Source organism: Salvia hispanica, chromosome 2 (assembly GCF_029641045.1).
Source record: "Salvia hispanica isolate PSC_SH4W2 chromosome 2, Shi_PSC_v1, whole genome shotgun sequence".
In the NCBI taxonomy this organism is placed as follows: domain Eukaryota; kingdom Viridiplantae; phylum Streptophyta; class Magnoliopsida; order Lamiales; family Lamiaceae; genus Salvia; species Salvia hispanica.
In genome coordinates, this window is record NC_142693.1 from 18,261,826 (window position 1) to 18,273,419 (window position 11,594).

The following is an 11,594-nucleotide window of genomic DNA, read 5'->3' on the forward strand; positions in this document are numbered from 1 at the left end:
AAAAAAAAAAGACACCCTATTTTTATATAGAAGTATCTCAAATTTACTGGGCATTGGTTAATTTAATAGAGTTTCGAGAATTGAGCACACAATGCTATTAAAGAAACTAAGTGGTGAATGCGTATGATGCAAACTATTGTAAACTTTGAGAGGCAAGCGTTGCTAAATGTAGAAGTACGAATGTGGTGTGTTTCTCTCTTGCAAAGCCTACACTTATTTATAGGCTCAAGGAAAAACTTGAAAAAACTCAGTCATTACAACCATTCATTACTTAACCTAACTTAAGAAATAATACTATCTTCGTTCCATCATAGTTGAGTCAATTTTTCACTTTGAGAAGTTTCCTCATAGTTGAGTCATTTCCATATATAGTAACTTTTTTCTCTTTCTTACTTTACTCTCTCTTACATTATTCACTTTTTACTTTATTCTTTCTACTTTTTTATCTTTCTTACTTTTTTATCTATTTATTTAACACACTCATTTTGTAAACTCTGTGCCAAAAAGTTTTGCCTCAACTATATGGGAACGGAGGAGTATTGCATTTGAAATGATAACTTGGTTAAGCCTTTCATATGGAATGTGATCAAGCATACATGTTCTTTATGAATGAGAAAAAATTCTACGAGCATTAATAGAACATGTTTTGAAGTCAAAGCACTATAGAGATGCAATAAAGATGGAGATGAATGCATTAACTAAAAATAACACTCAGTGTGAGTCAAACCAACTAACACATCTTTTGCTGAAAATCACATATAGTTGTCAAATAGATTGGGCCAATTAGCTCTAACTTGGATTCAAAAACATGAAATTGTATCCATGAAGGTTTGAACTTGTGACCTTCACATTTAGGACTGTATCACTTTAATTTCTTAGCAACTAAATTGTGGAATTCAACACTTATAACGTCTAGTCTTTTGTGCATAATTAATATCCAAACCATCACTTGTACATATCATGCTCTGAACAAGTAAAATCCTCTGAACATAATTCTACAAAAATAATGTACTAGTAATAAGATATCAGGATGCTTCCACTCTAACAAACATAACTGACACTGAAGGTAGAGAGAAAAACAACTTGACAAGAGAATAATGTACTTGTAACTTCTGCATGCTTAGACAGCTATGCTCACACTATATTGTACTATGCTACTTGCAACCATATATAACAAGGCCACGAGTAGTTTGATGCTATTACGGTTAAAAAGGGTCAGAAACTCAATTTCTTAATGGCTTTGATCTGATATAACATATTTTTACATTAAGTTGTAAAACCCCTCCCACTCTCTTTCTCTCTCTCTCATGCTAGAAATGAGCCTCTCAACTCCCAAAGACACTAATCAAATGTGTATGTTGACCAAAGGAAGCCTAACAAACTTCAACAAGAAGATTCCCACTTGACTCTGTCATGTGCTAATCTTGTGAAATACACTTATAAATAGGAATCCCCTCCCATCATTTGGCAAAGCAATGGGGGGAGGAGGCATGGACAACGAGTGCCACAACACCAGCAACGAGGGCGATGAAAGGTTCAAATCCAAGAACCTCGAAGCTGAGAGGAGAAGGCGCAAGAAGCTCGGGGACAGACAGCTAGAGCTGCGCGCCTTAGTACCCAACATCACCAATGCAAGTAATCGAAAACCTCTCAGTATGAATCCTTACTCGCAATTTAGTCTCTCTGAATATGAGTTTGTTGGTGCAGATGACTAAATCCACTATAATAACTGATGCAATCACGTACATCGAAGAGCTGAAAACGACCGTGGAAGAACTAAGCAACCATCTCCTGGAATTGGAGGAGACTAGCGTCGATGAAGAGAAGATCAAACTGAAGGAGATTGACGATGAGAAAGAGATGAAGAAACATGGAATAAAAGTAGTATGCATTCTATCTCAAATTGATCAGCATTATAATGTGCTCTTACTTATCATTTCTTAACAGGTGGAGGCTGAGGTTGAGGTGAACCGTGTCTGTGGGACTAAGCTATGGATACGCATCGTGTTCCAGAAGAAGAGAGGCGCGCTTACTAAACTGATGGAAGCGATTACCTTGCTCGGGATTGATCTCATTGACACCGCCATTACTACTTCCAGAGGAGCAGTTCTCTTCACCTCATTTGGTCAGGTATAACTATCACACTTAAGTACAAAATGAAGAGATTCTGATTTTATTTGTTCGAATAGGGAATTCGTGGTGGACTGCCGGAGGCTGACCAGATGAAGATATACTTGTTGGAGATCATAAGGAGCATCTAGAGATATTATAACCGCGATTAATTCGCATTGATTGATCATTAATCCATCCAATAATTAAACAAGTTTTGAGATTGAGGTGTTGAAAAACAGAACAAGTCCAATACTAAACACTAATTCTGGACATGGCCATTGTATTCTTCAATATTTTTTCTGGTAAAAGAAGTGAACAAAATCTTATTTGTTTGCAGTTATTACAGAGATGGCAATAAAGAATTTCTATTCTACACTCTGTTCTACAGCAAGAAAAAACATATGCAATAACCTAAATTTAGTTTTAGTACATCAATAACATGAATAAAAATACTCAAATTTAGACATTGGTTACAAATTCAGGCCATTAATCTTAAGCAGATTACTCATGTTATTATGGGCTCTGTATTTGTGCGAAAGAGGCCCAAAACAGACAGATTTAACTGGATACGGGTCATGGTCCCCAAGTGAAACGTATAAATGCATCGATAAAATCTAATTCTCATCAATGATACAAACGAGAAATTACTTGAAGACGATTTCCTTCCTTCAAATTCTTCAAAAGACGAAATGAATAGCTCTCACTTCGTATTCAACATGTATGATTTATGCCAATCGTTAAGTTTGATTCCAAACACCATGAATGTCAAAAACAAATTGACAAGAATACAACAGCCTAATTTGGGACCACGAGGTACAAGATAGGCTAATATCTAAACTAATGGTGCTTTCCAGAAACATTAAGAGGCCCAGTAGAGATGATTCACAGCCTTAAATTTGTCCATATATGCATGTCTTTGGACTCGTGAACAATTTAATTTAATAATTACTATCAAATGTGCCTTTCAACAAGATATCAAAACATTTCTTTTTTCTCAACTTTAACCCTTAAATTTGCCAAATTACTGATTTGATGACAATCTTCCTCTTCAATTTTCCATTTCTAACCAAACTCTAATCTTTTTCTCCAACCGTTTGTGGGCCCCATTTTCATCATTCAAACAGATCATATGCCAATGGTCTGTTGAAAAGCTTCATTATAAAACCAAATTTCCTGGCCCCACATCAATTAACTCACTTCTTTCCTCATTCCATCTCACTTCAGGTATTCTACAATCTATTCATGAAAATAATGTGAATAGCAACCAATTCCAGTTAGGAAGTTGCCATTTACTAATTTTTCAACCGGAATGATTCTGCCAACCTTAAACTCATCAAGATTTTGTCAGAACACAATAAATTAGTCATGTAGAACAAAATCAGAGCCACAATCTCTTCATTCATCTCAAAAAATCTGCAGTTAGCATCCATGTTTTTACAATTCTACAAAGATGTAAATTAGAAAACAGTCCCGAAGTTGAGTGGGAGAGACTCATTCATCCTTAACCAAAGGGAGACAAGACCGATCTTTGACTTTGGGTACGGAGCAACTTCTCTGGCATGCCTACAAAGGCAAACAAATGAGACATTATTCCTCTCTGGGCTCCAAACCCAAGCCGCGGTCCAGCATCACAGCTGCAACAACAACAACAACGACAACAATCAGATACATTAAAAATAAAAATTAAAAAAAAAAAAAGGATCTTACAAGTGGGATAGCAAAGAGGAGGTTCTTCAAACAGAGAAAGAGACATCTGCTTGTGAGCGAGGCCGATGTCGAACAAGATAAGGCCGGAGGAAGGATCATACACGATGATGTCCTTCACCGGAAGCCATAAAAACAGCTCTTCTTGAGACAGCCCCTCAACTCCCATCAACCCTCCATAGCTGAGATTCGCCCTCACCACGCTCTCGAACCAAATCCTCGTCTCCATCCTCGCCATGCACGGGCTCTCCAAAAACACCTGCAGCAATCCATCTTCACTCAATTCGTACGACTTCACCCCATTCTTCGGGAAAAGCCCGGCCGGGAGGCCCCGGCTCCTCAGCAGGTCATGAATCGAGGCCGAGGCCAGTGTGACCAGACAGAGTATTAGAATTTTCAATAGCAGCAGCATAGTGAGTAATGAAATGTGAAATGTGAAAGAGCAAGGATTTATTTATTATGGGGTGAATTTGAAATGTGGGGTCATGAAATTTTATTTCTATATTAGCATTGTCTTGTTACTAAAATGTTGTGTGTGATTTTTGGGAGTGTGTGATTAAAAAAAAGGCTGGCGTTTTGGTGACAGATGAAAATGCATTTTCTTGCCAGAGGAGATCTACCTAAGAGCCAATAATTGTTGGACATACTATACTCCAATACATGATTGTCATTATTGTATTGAGGAGGCAATGTCTCAATTCATGTCGTACTATATATCTTCATTGACAAACCAGATAATTTCAATTACTAATGTTAATTAGTGATCAATTGTGACATGGTTAGTGTACCAAACAGGAAGATTATGAAATACACCAAATACTTATAAAAAAAGTTGTAAATTAGTAGTAGTAATAAATATAGAAGTGTATGTAGCAGAAGAGGAAATCATGAGAAAAGGAAAGATCATATGGTGATGCATCAATTGGGCAGGATAAAGTTGGCATTTCTTTAGAGCAAGTCCGATGACGGAAATGACGAGGTTCTTGTCCCCACTTTTGGAACTTTCTTGTTCATTTATTCCTATTAATCTCAAATATAAATATTATTACTATGATGGATTGCTATATTCTCAGCGTATTCGTTTAATTTAGTTCTATTTTGGATATTTTTAACACTATCATTTAGGAAGAAATTATTAATTTAGATTATAAATTAATTATGGTAATATTAATTAACGTACGTACTATATGATTCAATTGCTATAATTATAGAATAATTTTACACTATATTTTTTTTTCAAATAAATTTTATTTTGTCACTTTAGTTTGATATCTAGTTTATCTTTTCTCTTTTGAATTATTCAGTCGTGGCTTCTTTCCTTTTTTTTTTTTTTTTTTGCTCAACTGTAATTTTTAAAATAAATCATCAATATAGTAATAATAAAATCATTTATCTTAATATATGAAAACAAAAATTAATTAAAAATTTTCCTTATTGAAATGTGAATTACATAATAAAATAATGATTAAAGCTTTTTCTGCATCTTCTGTTTATATGTTATTTTCCATTTGTGTTTTTCGTTAGCTTGTTTTCTTTCTCATTTAATATCCAAAAACAGAGGTGAAATAATCAATATAATCTCTTCCTTGATTATATGAGGGGTAATTAACTAAATAGCAATTTTCAATTAAAATATATAAATTCTATTAATCGACAAAACTATCCAGTTATCTATATACATGTATATAATTTATCACTACTCTTCAATATTTATTTTAAATGGCAGAAAAATATGTTTGTTGTACATGGACAAATAGTCAAATACCCATAGTTAACAGAAATATATAACCACAATTCACAAACATAGTGATGTTTACTCACTTAGGGTAGTGATAAAATGCAAACTTATATATTGTACAAACTCCAAACTCCTCAACACAGCTTCAACACAGTTTCAACACAATATCAACATAGTGTAAAAGTTCACGATTTTAATGTCAACACAGTATCAACACAATATCAACACAACATCATTCATTGACTACCGTTGAAATTCTGTTGATATTTTATTGTTGATACTTTTTTGTGATCCGTTGACATTTTTCAATGGCCCAGATCATAATTTTGAGTTTGTACAATATTTAGAGTTTTCATTTGATCACATTCCTACTCACTTATGTATAAAGTTCAACTGTGGGGAGACTAATGAAAAAAAAGTGAAAAAAGAAATGGTGAAAGACCAAAATACCCTCACCAAGAAAACTGATATTTGATTGCAAACCCTAATGGCAGAGAGCGCCGCCAAGAATTAGAGTTGGGTAAGTTTTAGTTGAAAATTGGAGTATTTCACTATTATAAATTGGTAAAAGCAACGTCGGCTCATACATGATTAATCCTAAAAAAATTTATGTGGATATATACCTTTCCCAAAGATTCCTGTTGCAAGAATTTGCAGTACCGATAGTTACTTGCTTTTTAGTCTTCAATCCATTGATTAAGAGGCGGAATGGATACAAAATTATTTTTCAAAATAGCCATGCTTTCACTTTATGACTTTTATCTTTCCTAGTAACATTTTCGTACATGTAACACTCATTGTATTCTATTCACATGTTGACCTCACTATTCATCATTTCATGAATATTTTTCATTTATACTTTACCTTCATTTTGCATACTTATTTAGAAGAAAATTGTACATAATCCATCATTTCTTGAGATTGGCCCTAGTTGCATAATTCCACAACGCATAGGAAATTGTCGGATTTTGCAAATAAAGTGTGTGCCATTGCATTATTACAGTGTGTTAAGAGGTAGGTTACACATCCCTTTACAAAGAAGAAAGCAAGAATAACAAAATTAAATTATTAAAAAAATGCCATGATTTTGCCTTCCACCAATTTGCATTTTGCACAATGCTTCTTCAATGTGGATAGTACAGTTTATTGCCCAATTCAATAACCCAACTAGACATGTTTATTTTGCAGCCAAGAAATAACACGAAAATCATACCAAGAATAATTACTGAAGTCAAGAAATTTGATCATACTGGTAGAGAGACTGGTGATAATTGTCGTGACCATACGGCACCGGACTACCGAAAAGATAATCTGCGGCTGACTCCCACGGCTCAATTCGCCTATCTTGATCACAGACGTGGCAGCAGTTCCTCTGCTGCTGCGCGGCCTGCGCCTTCTTAGCTAAGCACGGCCAGTAACCAAACAGACCCTCACACAAATCCACACCTTCCAATCCAGACCCATATGGAATTTGAGAACCATAATTTGGATACTCAACAATAGGGATCACATCACTTTGCTCAACAATAGGGATCACATCGACTGGCTCACTACCCTTCCCGTCATCATCGATAATCTTATCTGTTTCAGGTTTGGTATCGGCCGGTTTGCTAGGGTTAGTTGGGGTAACGTCTTGGTCTTTCCCATAGGGCGAAGGGATTGAATCAAAAGAGAAATTCTCCGGGGCGTTGGGTTGGGGGACCGAGCGAGGGTAACAGATGCGATCGGAAGGAGGAAGGGGCTTTCCGTATGTCATGGCCTGATCATAACCTCCACCGTAGGGAGTGGGGTCATACTCTTCGAATTCGGGTATAGTGAACAACGCATCAGAGTGTGATACTGTAAAATTGGTCTGGGAATAGAGAAGGGGCGGTTCGTAACAACTATAGTTCGTCTCCGGTTGATATACAGAGTAGTGGTAGTAATCGTAAGACGGAGGAGCATAACTAATCGGATCAGGATAAGTAGATACAGAGTAGTCAAACGGGGTTGAGTAAGACTCACCGGGATCGTATGGAGAGACGGGTTCGAAACCATGGTGGGGAGCACTCCAGTAGCGATCATCGCCGTTGTAGCGGTAAAACTCCATTTGGCCGGAAAATTGATCGCCTAGTTTTCAGAGAAATCAAGGTGGAAATAATAGATTTCATACAAACCAAGTGATGCTTATCCATAGGTGACTGTTTTTGTTAGAAAAGAAACAAAAACGGTGGAGGGTGCATGTGCCCACTTCTAACAATAGTACACATCATGATAGTGACACAACACCTTCCTGCCTAATTTTCCATAAATTCTTAATTTCAACCGCAGACCTAGCATTCTAGTAAGGATAACCTATCTTAGAGATATGAGTAAAAGCAGATGCACCAAAAGCATTCGATAAAATCAGCATACGAAACATATCACACCATAGGCATAATAAAAAGATTGATCGGAATGAAATTCACGCAGAAGCATGATAATCTAGAAACTTAAACTGATAGATGAAAGGAACGAATCCCTAACCAAGAAAGGAACAAATCCCTAACCAAGAAAGGAATGAGTCCTAACCTCACGGCACTTGTCGGACACTGCTATTTTACCTCTGTTCAATCCTCAAGGAGGTATTTTTGGAGAATTACTACGTTATGACTCTAATCCTACTTCCCTACAAAAGATGAGACTATAAGTATGAAAACAATACTAATAAACATGGAAATAACAACAGACTCATAGGATAAACGTCACTCTTAAACATCCTGCATCTATCGCTAATTCTTGATCACTATCACTAAGAATGTACCATGCTTGCAGATTTGTGCTTTTTGCGGATACTTGGAGCAACTTGCTCGCCCTAGAGTGGCAGATGCATGGATCGTTTAGCTCAGCAGAGTTATACATGCATGAGTCCTTGGAGTGGAATTTTAGCTGCTTGTCGATCGAAGAGATTTCTTCTAGCAAGGAATTGCATCAATGATATATGGCATATACTATATACTCAGACTCAGTACCTCTCGGATTAGAGGTATTGGTACACCTGTAAGCTGAGTATATTTCTGGTGCATAACCAAAGCCAGAAATGAATACAATAACTAGCGCTATTAGCGAATAAACATGAGACGTTCAATAATAGAACCTGACTGACAAGTTTTTCTACTACATACTTAAATAGCACTGGTCACAGTTACTCCTATAACACAGCTGGATACATATACTGAAAACTGACAAGCAGCCTCATAACTAGCTTGAGATTCAAAATGTAAGGATCAAAAACTTAAACAAAGCTCTCATCTTGTGAAAACTATGCTCCAATCCAAGCTATTATTTGACAGAACAGCATCCACGGATAGCAATTTGCAACCTAGAACAATAGGAAACAAGAATAGAATTGGATCGGTAGAAAGACCAAGCACTTAGCAGTACCAGGACTGAATACTTTAGAGTACCTAATGAAGCAAAGATCTTTACGGTATATTTTCCTCATCAATTATAAAGGAAAAGTTACAACCAAATTACCATATTCGTCATTGTTCATTAGGAAGCAGATTCCGGTGTTGCTTCTTGTCTTGGTTTTCTTTGTTCGGAGGGAGGGCCATCTCTCTTTCTTACATAAGCTTTGCTCTTATATTTTGAACTTCTGGCTTGCTTCGGTTGATAAGTTGGGTACTGGCAGGGAATGATCTCTCCATTTACGTACTTATCTCCTACAACCATCAAAACAGCAAGCGTGCAAAGGAGAATGTTCAAATGTAACACAGACAGTACTGTTTAGATGTCAGATCACTAAAGAAATTTAAAAGAACAACCAACCTCCATAATCCTTGTTCTTAACATCAATATATGAATCAGGCAAGACCCACAAAACACCAGGTAGGCCTACAGAGTGAAAAATAGACACACAAACAACTTATTAGGACCCGAATCACATCTGTGAAAACAGTAACTGCATTTTGGAGATTGAAGACAACAGGAAGATATTGCAACATTAACATACCCTTGAATTTCTCAGATGTCTCTTCCGATACAGTGCACTGAAAACCAGTGTAAGTTGTGGTACTAAAGGCATACATATTCTTCTTTGCTTCTTCCATACTGAAACACAGAATTTTAGATCAACCGTGAGATGTTTGGCATCGATGAAACATACATATACGAATGCATCACTCAACCCTACTCATCAACTTCAATAGGCATAACATCAGAACACAACCACCTTCTTATTTTTCGAAACAATGCCAACATTTAGGATTCCATAAAAGCTACACCCATAAGAACCTCAAAATTAATCAATCCATCAAAGGTAATCACACACAAAGTAAACATAACCTCAGAGTCTTCAGCCAAAACTACAAGCAATACTCCAGTTACTAATACAAGTAATTATACTATAAAATACCTCACAACAATTCAAATGCACTATCAACTAGCAGAAGCATATACTATCCTGGGGCAAAAAAAAATCAAAACTTTTCAAAATAAAACATCGTAATTTTGCTGAAGGAGACCTGCCGAGAACTGTAGCGAGAGTGTTGAGGTAAGTGTCAATCATCTGGTCCCTGGTGGGAGCGGGGTCTTTGGGGAATTCCATGACGATGAGCCAGTGATTGTAGTCACATCCCGGTAGCAATATCGTCTCCCTTTCCTCGCCGCCGCTATTCCTTTTGGCGGAGTATTCGCCGTCGGTCAAAGCTCTCACGGCCGGCAAAGCGGCACTTCTTGATTTAGTTAGGTACGGGCGAGCGCAAGGAAGGAAGGATACGGACAGTGTGGAGGGATGTGAAAGTTTGGGGGTTAGGGTTTTGGAAATAGGGTTTAGGGTTTTGGAGAAGGATGAGAGATTCAAAGTTGCCATATTTTTGGTTGTTGGGATTGTGGTCAGTGATGAAGAAGATGATAAGATTAAAAATCTGCCTGAAATTGAAGTTGTTTTTTCACAATTTGTTCTGATTTGGATCAAATTTTTCTTCAAGGCCCATCAGATATTTTACAATTTCAAACAGACAAACACCAATTTAATGATTGAAATTATCATTTAAATTAGGTTAGCTAAAATCAGTTAATTGTCGATATAATCACAATTTCTGATCAAATTTAAATTTATATTATTCGAAGCTTGAATGGTAAATCACTAAGTTTTAAAAAAAAATACAATTGTCTCATAAATAATGTTTTTGGAGGCAAAGTGGATGCTAAATTGATGCACACATGCAAAATTTGAGTGTTATCAATTAATAATGACGTGAATGTATATTAATGTGATGATATAGATGACTGAACGATATAACTTTGAGCTTAAGAAACTAAAAATAATAACAGAAATTTGATCAAATAGAAAAATTGATAATTTTAAAATTTCGTGATTTGTCATTTAAATTTTGAAATGCGTGAGATGAAACAGAATTGGATTAAATTTTATAATTATATACTAGGTGAATAACCCTTTAAATTACAGGCTTTTGTTTACTTCTGTTTAATCACATAGCTTTTAAAAGTCCGGTATTAAATCATCATTTTTGTATCTTTTCGCATTTGTTTCGTACCGTGAAAATTCCAATGAAATTGGTCATTAAAATAATAATTTACAAAATTTTCGTGAGATGTAATAATACTGTTCGGCCCATCATATGGGCTACGATTTGTAAGTTGGCTTGAGTTGGGCTTTAAACTTTTATCTTCTATAGTAAATTGAAATGTTTATTTCCAAATCTAATTATCTTTGCAATAGATTTATTTTAGACGAATTATTGATAAAGAATAGTTGTATATAATAATACTATTCCTATTTATTTTATAATATAACATAAAAAATCTAAATAAATAAGAATAGTTTTAATGTGTAAAATTAACTTTTCCTTATTAATTTTCGTATTGCACGTTATGGAAATATAGGTAGAAACTACATTTTAATAAAATGGTCAGGCTTAAATACATCATACTACTAACTATCTGCTTCATTTTATTTTTTAAAACCTAAGTTGTAGATACGACATTAATTTAATACTCCCTCCGTCCCAAGGTATTAGACCAACTTTCCTTTTTGGGATGTCCCAACATATTAGAC

General features: G+C 35.7%; 4 protein-coding genes across 4 annotated transcripts; 1 reads left to right on the plus strand and 3 right to left on the minus strand.

Annotated features, from left to right (window-relative positions):
* Positions 1–1,460: 1,460 nt before the first annotated feature.
* On the plus strand, positions 1,461–2,457 carry DYT1 (basic helix-loop-helix (bHLH) DNA-binding superfamily protein). The gene is made up of 4 exons (XM_048101171.2): positions 1,461–1,631; positions 1,708–1,881; positions 1,948–2,130; positions 2,190–2,457. Exons 1-4 carry the CDS (start codon positions 1,476–1,478, stop codon positions 2,259–2,261), a joined length of 585 nt encoding a protein of 194 aa, XP_047957128.2. The 5' UTR covers positions 1,461–1,475; the 3' UTR covers positions 2,262–2,457.
* A 1,023-nt stretch (positions 2,458–3,480) lies between these two features.
* LOC125188296 (uncharacterized) lies at positions 3,481–4,480 on the minus strand. The gene is made up of 2 exons (XM_048085075.2): positions 3,820–4,480; positions 3,481–3,746 (listed from the first exon to the last, which is right to left on the minus strand). The coding sequence occupies exons 1-2, from the start codon at positions 4,226–4,228 to the stop codon at positions 3,700–3,702; spliced, it is 456 nt and encodes a 151-aa protein (XP_047941032.2). The 5' UTR covers positions 4,229–4,480; the 3' UTR covers positions 3,481–3,699.
* A 2,040-nt stretch (positions 4,481–6,520) lies between these two features.
* LOC125222334 (uncharacterized) lies at positions 6,521–7,822 on the minus strand. Its single transcript, XM_048124866.2, has one exon. The coding sequence runs from the start codon at positions 7,641–7,643 to the stop codon at positions 6,786–6,788; it is 858 nt and encodes a 285-aa protein (XP_047980823.1). The 5' UTR covers positions 7,644–7,822; the 3' UTR covers positions 6,521–6,785.
* Positions 7,823–8,634: 812 nt separating this feature from the next.
* On the minus strand, positions 8,635–10,437 carry MORF9 (plastid developmental protein DAG). The gene is made up of 5 exons (XM_048124878.2): positions 10,039–10,437; positions 9,528–9,625; positions 9,344–9,409; positions 9,050–9,237; positions 8,635–8,894 (listed from the first exon to the last, which is right to left on the minus strand). The coding sequence occupies exons 1-4, from the start codon at positions 10,383–10,385 to the stop codon at positions 9,068–9,070; spliced, it is 681 nt and encodes a 226-aa protein (XP_047980835.1). The 5' UTR covers positions 10,386–10,437; the 3' UTR covers positions 8,635–8,894; positions 9,050–9,067.
* Positions 10,438–11,594: the final 1,157 nt, after the last annotated feature.